The sequence below is a fragment of the Urocitellus parryii genome, chromosome 10, assembly GCF_045843805.1.
Source record: "Urocitellus parryii isolate mUroPar1 chromosome 10, mUroPar1.hap1, whole genome shotgun sequence".
In the NCBI taxonomy this organism is placed as follows: Eukaryota; Metazoa; Chordata; class Mammalia; order Rodentia; family Sciuridae; genus Urocitellus; species Urocitellus parryii.
Genome location: NC_135540.1, coordinates 86224080 through 86237088, shown reverse-complemented (window position 1 = coordinate 86237088; position 13009 = coordinate 86224080). Strand labels below are relative to the sequence as shown.

Genomic DNA, 13009 nt, shown 5'->3' with positions numbered 1-13009 from the left:
AGGTTGTATGCACAAGTCTTACTAGCTGTGTGAGCTTCAGCAAGTTTCTTAAATTCTCTGTGCCTTGGTTTCCTCATCTGTAAAATGAGGATAATACAAAGCTGTAAACTAAGGACTTAGAACATCTACAGAAATCATTTGATTAAACAAAACAAGTAAATTCTAAGACCTTGGCACCTATGAAAATGCTGATCATTCCCCCTCCCTGAAGAATGGGGTGAGCAATTAGACACTGCCCCACCAGAAAGTCAAGGTAGCAAAACTAGTTTCTTGCTTCTGTAGAAAAAAGCAAAACTTACATAAAGTCATCTAATTTTTTGACATAAATGTTGATTTGGAACCTCTTGGCTGCTCTTAGGATAATTCCAGTCAACTGCAAATCAGAAGTAAGAAGAAAACATTAGGATTTATTATATCACAAACATGATATTTTCAATCAAGCATCATTTCTATGAGGCTCTGATAAACAGGCGGCTATTACCATGTTTAATGGGCAGAGTAATACAAGGGAAAACTGAACAAGAATTGATCGTGTCAGGTAGACCAATGCTTTCATATGAATGTGAATCCTTGGGAATTTTATAAAAATTCTGATTTAGTAAGTCTGGAGTAGGGCCTGAGACTGGGCATTTCTAAAAAGCTCCCAGGATACTGCCACTTTGCATGACAAAACCTGAGAGGATCCCAGCAGGAAGGACAGCCCCGGATCCCCTGTCAGGGCTGGATAATTGTCCAGAGCTAAGAGGAGGATGGTGGTCCATCTAGGGAATGGGATCCAAGTCTAGGCCTACACCACAGAGCCCAGGAAGAGTAACTACATCAGTTGTTTTCCCCAGGGCAGCTCCATCTTTGCACTAATAGAACCATGTCCACCCCTTGGCAACAAGCACTGCACTCCGTTGGCTGATGAGAACTGATTGGTGGCTAAGAGAGAAGGAAGAGAGTCACACCTGATCTCATTCAACGAAGGGTAAGATCACTGGTTCTCAGATACCGATGTGATGAGTGTAGCTGAGAGTGAAATGCCCATGAAATGTGGTACTAAAGAATATTGTTGCAGGGCTGGGACATGGCTTAAGCGGTAGCACGCTCGCCTGGCATGTGCGAGGCACTGGGTTTGATCCTCAGCACCACATAAAAATAAAATAAAGATGTTATGTCCACTGGAAAACTAAAAAATAAATATTTAAAAAAAGAATATTGTTGCTTTTCTTTATTATCCCATAATATTCAAAGTTCCAAGATAAAGTTATCTGACCTGATTTAGCCTCTACAGTGAGAGACTCTCACATTGTGAAATGATATTCCTATCATTTCAACATGGTTTTAGTTTTTCTCCTCTGTGAATACAGGATCAAAAATGCATAAATAGATCTGATGTTTTAAAAATTAATAATATCATATAATAAACTCTCAAAAGTACCATAGAAATAAGTTTACCAAAAGTGACTGAAGCTAATATACATATTTAAATTTCAGCCAAAATGTTTCTGACAGTGAGCAAGCAGAAAGATGTCTTTAACCTTACTGATTTGTGTCCCAATGGGAAAAAACATATATATGCTCAGGTCCAGGGTTGGCAACAGAAGACTAACAAGGTTAGTTACATGGATCCAATCTTAGGTGTTTCCAATAGCTGCATTTTCACTGCTGCTTCCTCCATCCCTCCTTCCTTTTTTTTTTTTTTTTTCAAGTAAGAAGTTTGAAGGTGTTTCTGCATATTAGATCCTCAGACTCAGCCCTCTAATGACAGGGCTGTAAGACCATCCCTCAACCTGCACTGATCAACCTTTTCTTCCCCACTTGAAGGAATATACATATGTAAAAAAAGTGTGTTTCTTAAGATGCTCAGGACTAAGTGAACACTGCATATACAGAATAAAAAATATACTCTTTTACCAAGAAGAAGGGTGTACTCACAGGATTAATGTCCACAAATGTCTCATGATCTTCCTTATTTGGATGCATGCCATGTATGGCAGAAACAAACTTCTCATCTGCCTGGTAAAAGTGTGGGAAAGACATAATAATGGGTGCACCTGCATTTTAATGGAAACAGAATGAATGAAGGTGGTTATTAAATTTTTAAAATATAAAATGTATATAAAGTTCCTGAATACAAACTTGGTTCCTAAAGTAAAAAGAAAAGCCATACATAAACTTGAAGACAGTGAACAAACTAAAATACTTTTCTGTACCTCCTAATTCAAGACTTATGCATCATTTTCTGCCATCTCATATACCCCACATTATTTTATTGCACATTATATATACAGAAGTCCTTGCTAAATTATTTATTCTTCAACAAATATTTATTGAACCTATAAAGTGCAAACTTTATGTACATTAAGTAATACTCCTAGTAGTTCTATGAAATTAGAATTAATATATCCTTGTTTTGCATTTGTAGAAGCTGAGGTTCACAGAAGTTACAAAATTTGCCCAGGGGGCTGGGTGTGGTGGCACACACTTGTAACCCCAGAGGCTGAGTCAGGAGGATCGCGAGTTCAAACCTAGCCTAGCAATGGTGAGGCGCTAAGCAAGTCAGTGAGACCCTGTCTCTTAATAAAAAACAAAAAATAGGACTGGGCATGTGGCTCAATGGTGGAGTGCCCCTAAATTTAATCCTCAGTACCAGAAAAGAAAAAGAAAGAAAGAAATTTTCCCAGGATATGTAGCTCTCAGGTTAGGAAGGCAGAATTCTAATTGAATGAGGACATCCCACCTCTAAGTACCCATTTCAATTGCAATTCTTTGGGCTGGCAGTCTGGCTCAGTGAGAGAGTGCTTTCCTAGTAAGTATCTTGTTCTGGGTTCAATGCCCACCACAAAGGGGAAAAATTCTCTACCAGTGAATAGAAATGTATTTTTTCCTTGTTTCTGCTTTTTTTTAAAATTTATTTTTTATTATTTACCAAAGATAAACTTTGTGCTCCTGGATATGTTGATGCAAGAATTTTTAAAGAGTTTGCCTGGCATAATGAATCCTACTATTATATATAATTATAATGCACCAATTAAAGAACTAAAAAAGAGAGTTTGCCTGGTTGTGCTGTATGTCTGTTAACCAGATCAAGGTTTGCCCATATGAAGACGGATTTTTTTTCTTTCTTACTCATTTTAAGAACTGAACAGAGAAATAATTATTAAAGGAAATCTATTCCAGATCTGGATACTGAAAAGAAGATATTGCTGCCAGGAAAATATGGTTTTGGAGGAACGAGCTTATTGGCAAGTAATTTAAATCCGTTTATAAACATACCAGCCCATGGCTCCAGGTACACATCATCTCTCACGTGCATAGCAGTTTGCACTTTACTGCTAAACAGTTCCACACAGCCCCAATTTTCTTCTCTCTGACCTACGATGACCTTTGATATGTCTCTTGAGGGTTTAATAAGAGCCAGACACTGTCTACAATTATAAAAAGAGGATTCTGAACATCTATTTAGTAAGTTATTGTGGATAATTCAACATATGACTGTTAAAACTAATCTTCAAGAAGAAGATGAGACTGGGGTTGTGGCTCAGCGGTAGAGCGCTCGCCTAGCATGTGCGAGGCCTCAGGTCTGATCCTTAGCACCACAATCAATCAATCAATCAATAAATGTATTGTGTACAACTACAACTAAAAAATAAATATTTTTTAAAAAGTTTAAAAAAGAAGAAGATAGCTCTGTCAGCCATATCACTGATAATTCTGCCTCATTCAGTATTATCAGTGGTACAGATAAAAGGAGATAAAGGAGCAGACAGTAAGAGACAATGGGAAATCTGTGGTCAGTGTTCAAAACTGATTCTACCTCAAAATCATTATGAATCTTTGCCAAGATATGTTCTTCCTGGAAATCAGATTGTCCAGCTTTTCCTTTAGCATTGTGTGAAACATAAAACCAGTTCATTGCTTTGTATGTATTAACTACATGTAAATATGCAAAGCCATTAGAATAGCAGCACATGCAGTAGAAAATGCTCAGTAAATATAAGGTATTATTACAATTAAGACTTCTAAACTACTGCTAAGAAAACAAAAACAAAAACATGGCATTCTAAAACAACATCACACACATTTTTTGGTTTTTGTCATTCAATAGCCATGCTACAAAACATTATTCTGGAAAGGTCAGAATCATTCTTTCTGTTGGGCTGGCATCATGTTCTTGGTTGCACTCCCCATCTTTCTGTACCTTAGACCACCACGATCCAAGTCTCTCTGAGTTCTTACCATTTTTGCAGATGCTGACATTCAACACTCCTGACCCCAAGCACTTTCCTTCAGGTAGACAGAAGCCGGCATTGTCTGAGGTATTGGCTAATATTTCTGCAGGCACCTTATACCGGAAGGTGGGCAGTCCCTGTACACTCTCAAAGTCACTGAAAGTTATGTACACTGACCTGTTAGGGTGTAAGAATAAAAAGTCAGTGTGGGCTCTAGTCAGCATGATCTGCCCAGAATGGGTAAGTGAGCAATAGTTCTCAGGGACTACAGAGCCCAAAGCTATGGGTAAGTGGAAAATAAAGATGCAAAAGAATGATTGAAAGGTGTTCGGCCAACTCACTGTGAAATAAAGTAGGTCGATTGTAATGAAAGATGTTGAAGAGGTGGCAACTATGGTAATATCCCATGAGGCCAGGGAAAACAGAATGTGGGGTAAAAAATTAAAAAGATAACATAAGCAGAGTGTGGTAGCACACACCTGCAGTCCAGCCACTTGGGAGGCTGAGGCAGCAGAGAGAGACCCCATGTCAAAAAGAAGAAGAAATAGAGGAAAAGAAGGAAGACATCTGGAATGGAGACATGTTTAAAAATAAATAAATAAAAGAGTCCTCTAGACCAGCATGGACAGATGCCAATGTGGTGACCCCAAGCAGAGAAGGTGGCACCAAGTGTAAGACACAAGCAAAGCACAAAGGGAAAAGGCAGCCAAAGGCTTGGCCAGGTAGAGTTTTAGGAACTTGAAAAGTGCCACATCAGGCAGATATTTGATTTCAGAACATAGAGTCTTGAACCATATAATGACATTTCAGTGGGTGATGGACCACATATGGGACAGTGGTCCCATAGGGTACTGCCTAGTGACATCAGTGCCCTATGAGTTTGTGAGTATATTTTATGATGTTCACACAATGATGAAATCACCTAATGACATGTTTTTCTGAACATATTCCTGTCATGAAATGCTGCATGACTGCACTTTGATACCCATTTCCCCAAATAAAGAGTTTCCATGTTTTGTCCCAATCATTCATTTAAATAGAGTTCAATATTATCCGCATTCCTAACTGTTTCAAATGCAGTTCCACCTATTATTATACCACCCCCTCCCCTTACATCTGCATGGGGCCTGATCGACACAGCACATTCACGTACACCGCCCTCACTGATCCTCCAGCTCTTCATTTGAAGATGAGGGGAATAGATTCCCGGGCCTCACTTTTTCATCTTGGAACCAGAGACATTGATGCATCTTTGCAAGGTTGTGAATCATATGAGAGAGGCCTTCCACTGTACATCCTAGCCCAGGGCATTTTTTAATGAAATATTTTAAGCAAACAGAGAAAGAGTATAGAAAATACCTTTATACCCACTTCTTGGGTAAGTAAAAAACTATATTATGGATACCACTGATGTTCTCTATATAATGTTTTGGTTTCATTCCTTCTCTGCCTCCCCTGAGGAAACTACTATCTTGAATCTGGGGTTTGTCATTCCATTCAAGTCTTTTACTTTAATATATTTGTGTATTCATAAACTATGTCATTGTTGATTTTTAGAAATATAAACAATACCCCAAATTCTCTTTCTGTAATTTGCTTCATTTGACATTATATTTTAAAATTTTATTATATTAATAATAATGTACATATATCCTGGTTCTTTTATTTTAAATCCTATAAGATATTCCATCATATGAATACACCACAACTTATTTACATTCTCCCTTTTCATAAACATAGATTGGGTTCTAATTTTTCACTAGGATAGTCCATATTGCAATGAACTTCCTTTCTGTGTTTCCTTGCATGCAGATACAAGAATTCATGCCTGGAACCATCTAGTAGAGAATTACAGAGTCATGAGTTTGTACCTCTTTGTTTTATTAATCTTTACCAAATGGTTCTCCAAAGCCAGTTATACCAGACAAGAATATGTTTCTTCTGTCCCCAATCTTTTTTTTAAGCTTTGAGTATTTATTAAAACACTTATTTAATTTATTTTAAAACACTAACTATACAGGGGCTGGGATGTGGCTCAAGTGGTAGCGCACTTGCCTGGCATGCGTGCGGCCCGGGTTCGATCCTCAGCACCACATACAAACAAAGATGTTGTGTCTGCCGAAAACTAAAAAATAAATATCAAAAATTCTCTCTCTCTCTCATCTCTCTCTCACCTCTCTTTAAAAAAAAAAAGAAAAAAAAAGAAAAAGTGCATGATAATGTTAGATAGTATTAATGCTATGAAGAAAATAAAAGATATATGGTGTGACTAAGAAGGGCAGGATTTAAAAAAAAAAACACTAACTATACATTTAACTTATTTAATTATACATTCATGTAATTTAATTTTTAATTATATCTATATTTAACAATAGAGTCAAAAAACTTCCCCAAATTCAACTGGTCTGTCAGAACAAGCCAGCTCCAGAACAAGCCAGCTCCAGTATCTATGACCCATAAAGTCCTTAATAAAGGGAAAAAGGAGTATCAGCAAACCAAAGTCTGGTTCAGGACACTGAGTACATGAAGGGTAGGGTTTACATTTTTTAAAATTTATTTTTCTGTATTTTATCGGTGCATTATGGTTGTATATAATGGTGGGGTTGATACAAGCACACAATATTACAATATAATTCGCCAATATAATTTCCCAGTGTTTCCCGTTTCCCTCCTTTTCTCCTTCTCCTAGTCTGTCCCTCTCCTCTACTCAACTGGTCTCCTTTGATTTTCATGAGATCCCTGCCCCTCACCTTTCATCTCTCTAGTTTCCACATATGAGAGAAAACAAGACTCTTGACCTTCTGAATTTGACTTATCTCAAATGGTCTAAAGTTCCATCTATTTTCCTGCAAATGACATAATTTCATTCTTCTTTAAGGCAGAATAAAACTCCATTTTTGTATATATACCACATTTTCTTTATCCTTGCCTACAGTGACACACACCTTGGATGCATAGTTTGGCTACTGTGAAAGGTGCTGCTATAAACCTGGGTATGCATGCATCACTATAGTATGATGTCTGTCCCAAATCTTTGAAACTTCCTCTGGCCCTTCTGAGTTCCTCTGTTCTACATTGCACTCAAACATCTCCTCTTTCCATCCTTCCATAGATATTTACTAAAGAGAGTGGTTAGATAGAAGGTGAGTGTGATGTTCTACAGGAGAGGTGGCAAGGATCTAAAAGGGTCCAAACTGTGGCACAGGGAGCAGGGATGGAGAAGCGGGATGAATCCAAGTGCCACCTCTGAGGGTGGACTGATATCACGTGGTGCCTGCATAAGTGTAATACAGGAGGGAGATGGACAAGTCTGCAGGCCAAGGACTCTGGGGTGTGGCTGATGGCAGGTGGTGCAGTTGTGGGAGACAGGAAACCCTGGCAGAACAGCAGTGTAGAGAAGTGTGAGAGCAACGAATCACAGTGTGTAATGCTACAGGTTCCTTCTTCCTGGAGGAGAAGTTTCACAGGAAGCCCCACAGGAGTTGGTGAGTAGGAAGTTAGAGGAAGCAGGGGTTGGTTGTTCCAGAAGTCTGAGAATAGAAGCAGAGGTGACATGACAGAAGAGCAGGGTCAGGGTGGAGAGGATGAGGCCAGGGAAAACAGAATGTGTGGTTAAAAATTAAAAAGATAACATAAGCAGAGTGTGGTAGCACACACCTGCAGTCCAGCCACTTAGGAGGCTGAGGCAGCATAGAAAGACCCCGTGTCAAAAAGAAGAGATGGAGGAAAAGAAGGAAGACATTTGGAATGGAGACATGTTTAAAAATAAATAAATAAAAGAGTCCTCTAGACCAGCATGGACAGATGCCAGTGTGGTGACCACAAGCAGAGAAGGTGACACCTAGTGTAAGACCCAAGCAAAGCACAAGTGGAAAAGATGGGGTTGGGGTTCTGACCCAGTGGGTAGAGCACTTGCCTGGCATGTGTGAGGCACTGGGTTTGATTCTCAGCACCACATATAAATAAATGAATAAAATAAAGGTCCATTAACAACTAAAAAAATGTATTAAAAAACTATATTGAGATTCCATCTCACTTCAGTCAGAATGACAATTAGGAAGAATACAAATAATAATAAATGTTGGCAAGGATGTGGGGGAAAAGGTACACTCATACATTGCTGGTGGGACTGCAAATTGTTATAACCATCCTCAAAAGCAGTATGGAGATTCCGCAGAAACCTACAATGGAACCACCATTTGACCCAGTTATCCCACTCCTCGGCATATACCCAAAGGACTTAAAATCAGCATACTATAGTGATGCGGCCAAATCAATTTTTTACAGAAGCTCAATTCACAGTAGCTAAACTATGTAACCAAGTGCCTTTCAGCAGATGAATGATAAAGAAAATGTGGTAAATATATACAATGGACTATGACTCAGTCTTAAAGAAGAATGGAATTTTGGTATTTGTCAATAAATGCATGGAACGGGAGGCTATCATGCTAAGTGAAATAAGCCAATCCCCCCAAACCAAAGGCCCAATGTTCTCTCTGATATGTGGATGCCAATGCACAATAAGGGATAGGGGGATAGATGTTCACTGGATTAGACAAAGGGGACTAAAGGGAAGGGAGAGGGATGGGAGTAGGAAAGACAGTAGAGTTAATTGGACATAATTTTCCTATGTTCACATATGAATATGTGATCAGTAAAACACCACATCATGTATAACCACAAGAATGGGAAAGTGTATTCCATGTATGTATGTCAAAATACTCTCTACTGTCATGTATATATAAAAAGAACAAATAAAAAATAATTGGAAAAAAACCCAAACAGGCTCTGGAGTCGTGCTCTCTCAATGTGCCATCAGCATTTACCACTATTATGCATAATAAGTACATTTGCACACATTCCTCATGCTTTAGGTGTTCTTGTAGTAAAAATCCTTAGTTTTAAAAAATAGAACTCATTTTTAAAGTTCTTACCTGCAGAAATCAGATGGGAAGACATAAAGGACTTCATCTTTGGTTATTAATGGATGAAAAGAATCTCCATCTGTCCCATTAATCATATTGCATTCGTCCGTTGCCCACCAGTTAAGAGACCTACAATTGATAAGCATGAGAAAGAGTCATGATGATCAAAATGGAATACAGATTCTTTTAAATGGTCAAGACTTTCCATGATGGAATCGGAGGTGGCTATATTCATACACAGACACAGAGTCCTAGGGATTAGGAGAGGAGAAAAAGTAGGTCCTGGACCTCAAATCCATCTTAATAACATAAAAGCTCTAAAGCCTTATTTTCTTCTTCCAAACTGTGTATTCTACATAAAGATTTAGGAATATTGATTTACTTAAAGCAGTAACCCAATTTAGCATTAATAATGCCTTGTCCACAGCCAGCCCAGGCCACAGACAGACTCTGAATAGACATATCTGGCTCTATAATATTCATGACAGAGTCAATGCATCTTCTGAATACTACTCTCTTCCAAAAATAATGGAGGACTTCTCTTGGATCACAAGAAATACTGAAATGACTTTATGCTAACTGAAAGCGCAGTTGAGATAGCATGTTTTTTTAAAAAAACAGTTTTTAGCCCTGTGTGGTGGCACTTTCAGCAATTCAGGAGGCTGAGGCAGGAGGATCACAAATGTGAGGCCAACCTTAGCACACTGATAACAGACTCCCTTCCCAACTAAGGTAATTCTGCAAATCAAGATTCCTTTAGGGGCTGGGATTGTGGCTCAGTGGCAGAGCACTTGCCTAGAATGTGTGAGGCACCAGGTTCGATCCTCAGCACCACATATAAATAAGCAAAAAATAAAGGTACATCAACAACTAAAATAATTTAAAAAAAAGTTTCCTTTCATTGAAGGAAACTTACATTAAAGGACCAGAAACAAAATCAACAACAAAGAAATGAATTCACTTTAGAAGAAATTAAAATAATGAAACAACCTGGCCAATACTTTAAATATGTATGCTGGTTAGTATCCTCCAAGAGACAAATGAAAAAATAACATCCTTAAAAAATAGTGGGAAATTATTTAAAAAATAAAAAAGAATGAAATAAGGAAGATACAAAAATGGAAAATAAAGAAATCTTAGATATAAAAAAATAGGTTATTTTTTTGGGGGGGGGCACTCAGTATAGGAATAAAACCCAGGCTGTACACAGCTAAAGAGAAAACTGAACTGGAAGATAGTTCTAAGGAATTTACAAACCACAAGCTCAGAAAAATTAAAAATTAAAGGACCAAGATACAGAAACTAGATGAGAGGCTTCAATAAATGTGTAATAGGAATTCAGGGAATCGGGGAGTACTTAAGACTAGGCTGAAAAATACCAGAGAGGCTGGGTTATGGGTCAGTGGTAGAGCACTTGCCTAGCATGTGTGAAGCACTGGGTTCAATTCTCAGCACCACATATAAAGAAATAAAATAAAGGTCCATTGACAACTAAAAAATATTTTTAAAAAATAATACCAGAGAAACAGTGATTGAAGAGATAATTGCTAAAAGTATTCAAGGTATCCCTCAAGGGCCAAACAAAATAAATACAATAAATTCAGATCTGGACACATTTTGCAGAAGATAAAGGAAAAGATAAAGACCAAAGGTCAATGGAGTAACAGCACCGTAATTTTGAACGGTTGGCCTAGAATTCTGTACCTGGCTAACATCATTCAAAACTCAGAGTGGAGTAATGACATTTAATATATGCAAAGTCACAGAGATTTTACCACCTCAGAGCCTTACTGAATGAAAGAGCTAAGCATGCTGGGTTTCTCCACCTATTAACATTCTGGACTTGGGACTTTTCTGTCCTGTATTGGTAGACTTTAGGGCTGCAATGCTACCACCTAGTAGACTGATGCCAGCAGCACTCCTAGGATGAGACAATTTAAAAAACGTCCAGACACCAACAAATGTCTCCTGGGGTGAGGTGCAGAGGGGTGCGGTGGGGTAGCAAAATGACCTGTGATTGCAAATCACCATATTAACAGACAATCTTTAGCAAGAAGAAAAATGAACCCAGGAGGAAGACATGAGAAGAAAAAAAGTATAAATTAGTAAATAAGTTGGTAAGATAATGATTTTTTTTTAGCTTATACTTAACTTGGTAAGAGTGTGAAATAAGGTGTAGACAAGAGTAACAAGGAGGAGGTACATGTGTGGGTGGTAAGATCTGGGTAAAGTTATTGTCTCGTTTGGAAGGAGAAAAGAGAAGAAACAGATGTTGAGAAAAGTTATAGCTAAATATGAATCATAAAAACCTAAGTGTGGAAGCAAATGTAGAAATAAGTCCAATATATCAAATAACATATCATTGTATCACAAATGTACCCATAATTACAACATCTATATAAAAAGATTAAGCTCTCCTATTAAAAGCGTGGAAAATAGATTGGATATAGAATGACATCCAGCTATATCCTGTTTACAAGTACCAATACCTAGCCACCTCGGACTTCCTCCACCCCACCACCAGACTGTTAGACAGTCATCCTGGCTTCTTCTAAATTCTTTTAGATATCTTATATATTTGGGTGTGTGTGTGTGTAAATATGTTTGTGTACATATATGTGCTATGCTTTTAAAATTTATATGACTGTTAATTTAAAAATAGTTCAAAAATTGTGACACTAGTAGAGTTCTCCCATTCTGCACCCAGTTTCTCCCATTGTTAGCATTGGGCATTACTGTAGAACATTTGTTATAAGTAATGAAGTAACGTAGATATGTTATTATTAACTGATGTCCACTCTCTAATACCATTTCCTTAGTTTTTCCCTGATGTTCTATTTCTGTTCCAGGATCCATCCAGGACACTACAAATTCACATCATGGTCATATTTCCTGGGGTTCTTCCATGTTGTGATACTTTATCACACTTGCCTTTGTATTTGATGACCTTGGCAGTTTTGAGCAGTGATGGCTGAGTATTTTAAAAAATATCCCTCCTTGAGGATTAGTCTGGTATTTTTCTCATGGCTGGGCTTTGGGACCACAGAGACGAAGTACCACTTTGTGCCTGTTATCACCCAGGTATCCACACGACCTGCCACTGTTGATGCCCTTGGCTACCTGACTAAGGAGGAGTTTGCCTGTTTTCACCTCTGTGAAGTGACTGCTCACCCTCCTTAGTGCCTCCTTGGTTCGTTTGACATGGTTCATGTGTGGACATGCTTTTTAAATTTGTATTTCTTTTTTTTGTATATTCAAAAAATTGTTCAATGTCTTTATAAATTTGTATTTCTTAAAAGAAGTAGTATGTTAGGTACACCGTGAAGCATTTTGCCTTAATAATTCTTACAGAAAATGCTTTTTATTTTTTCCTGTTCTTTAACTAGCCAGGTGACTGTTACAGAATAAGCACTAACAGGACAAGTTAACCACTCATTTCCTGGGTTTTCTGGAATCTACCTTTGAATCAGAAAGAAATGCACCTCACAGATATTAGCTAAGCTTTCTGTAAAATTATTCCAATGAATTAGAAATACGGTAATATGAAATGCTTACGTTACACCTAAAATTGCTATTGACATTTTTCTTTATGTTACCCAAAGTTCTTTTTACAAAAAATACACATGATGAATTTCTCTCAGATTTTGAAGTCAGGATGCAGTCTATTTCTCTTGAAATAATACAGCCAACAAAACTCATAAAACTCTTTGTACATCCCTTTTCCTGGATTGCTCTGAAATTTACAAGTAAATCAAATGTTCAGGAATGGAACTCCTTGACTTTGGGCTTTGAAGAATTAGCCTCCTTCTCCCTAAAAGGTTTCTCATTTTTCTGACTCTAAAAAAATCAAATTATTTTGTTTTCTAT

The 13009-nt window shown here is 37.7% G+C and overlaps 1 protein-coding gene across 1 annotated transcript in view; it reads right to left on the bottom strand.

Moving 5' to 3' along the window:
- Positions 1–13009, bottom strand: part of Scarb2 (scavenger receptor class B member 2) — a 59467-nt gene that overhangs the window by 7081 nt on the left and 39377 nt on the right. Inside the window, exons 6-9 of the mRNA XM_026413664.2 lie at positions 9152–9271; positions 4225–4394; positions 1921–2039; positions 300–373 (exon numbers count right to left, since the gene is read on the bottom strand). Coding sequence (XP_026269449.1) covers positions 300–373; positions 1921–2039; positions 4225–4394; positions 9152–9271 — 483 coding nt within the window. The remainder of the gene's footprint in view (positions 1–299; positions 374–1920; positions 2040–4224; positions 4395–9151; positions 9272–13009) is intronic.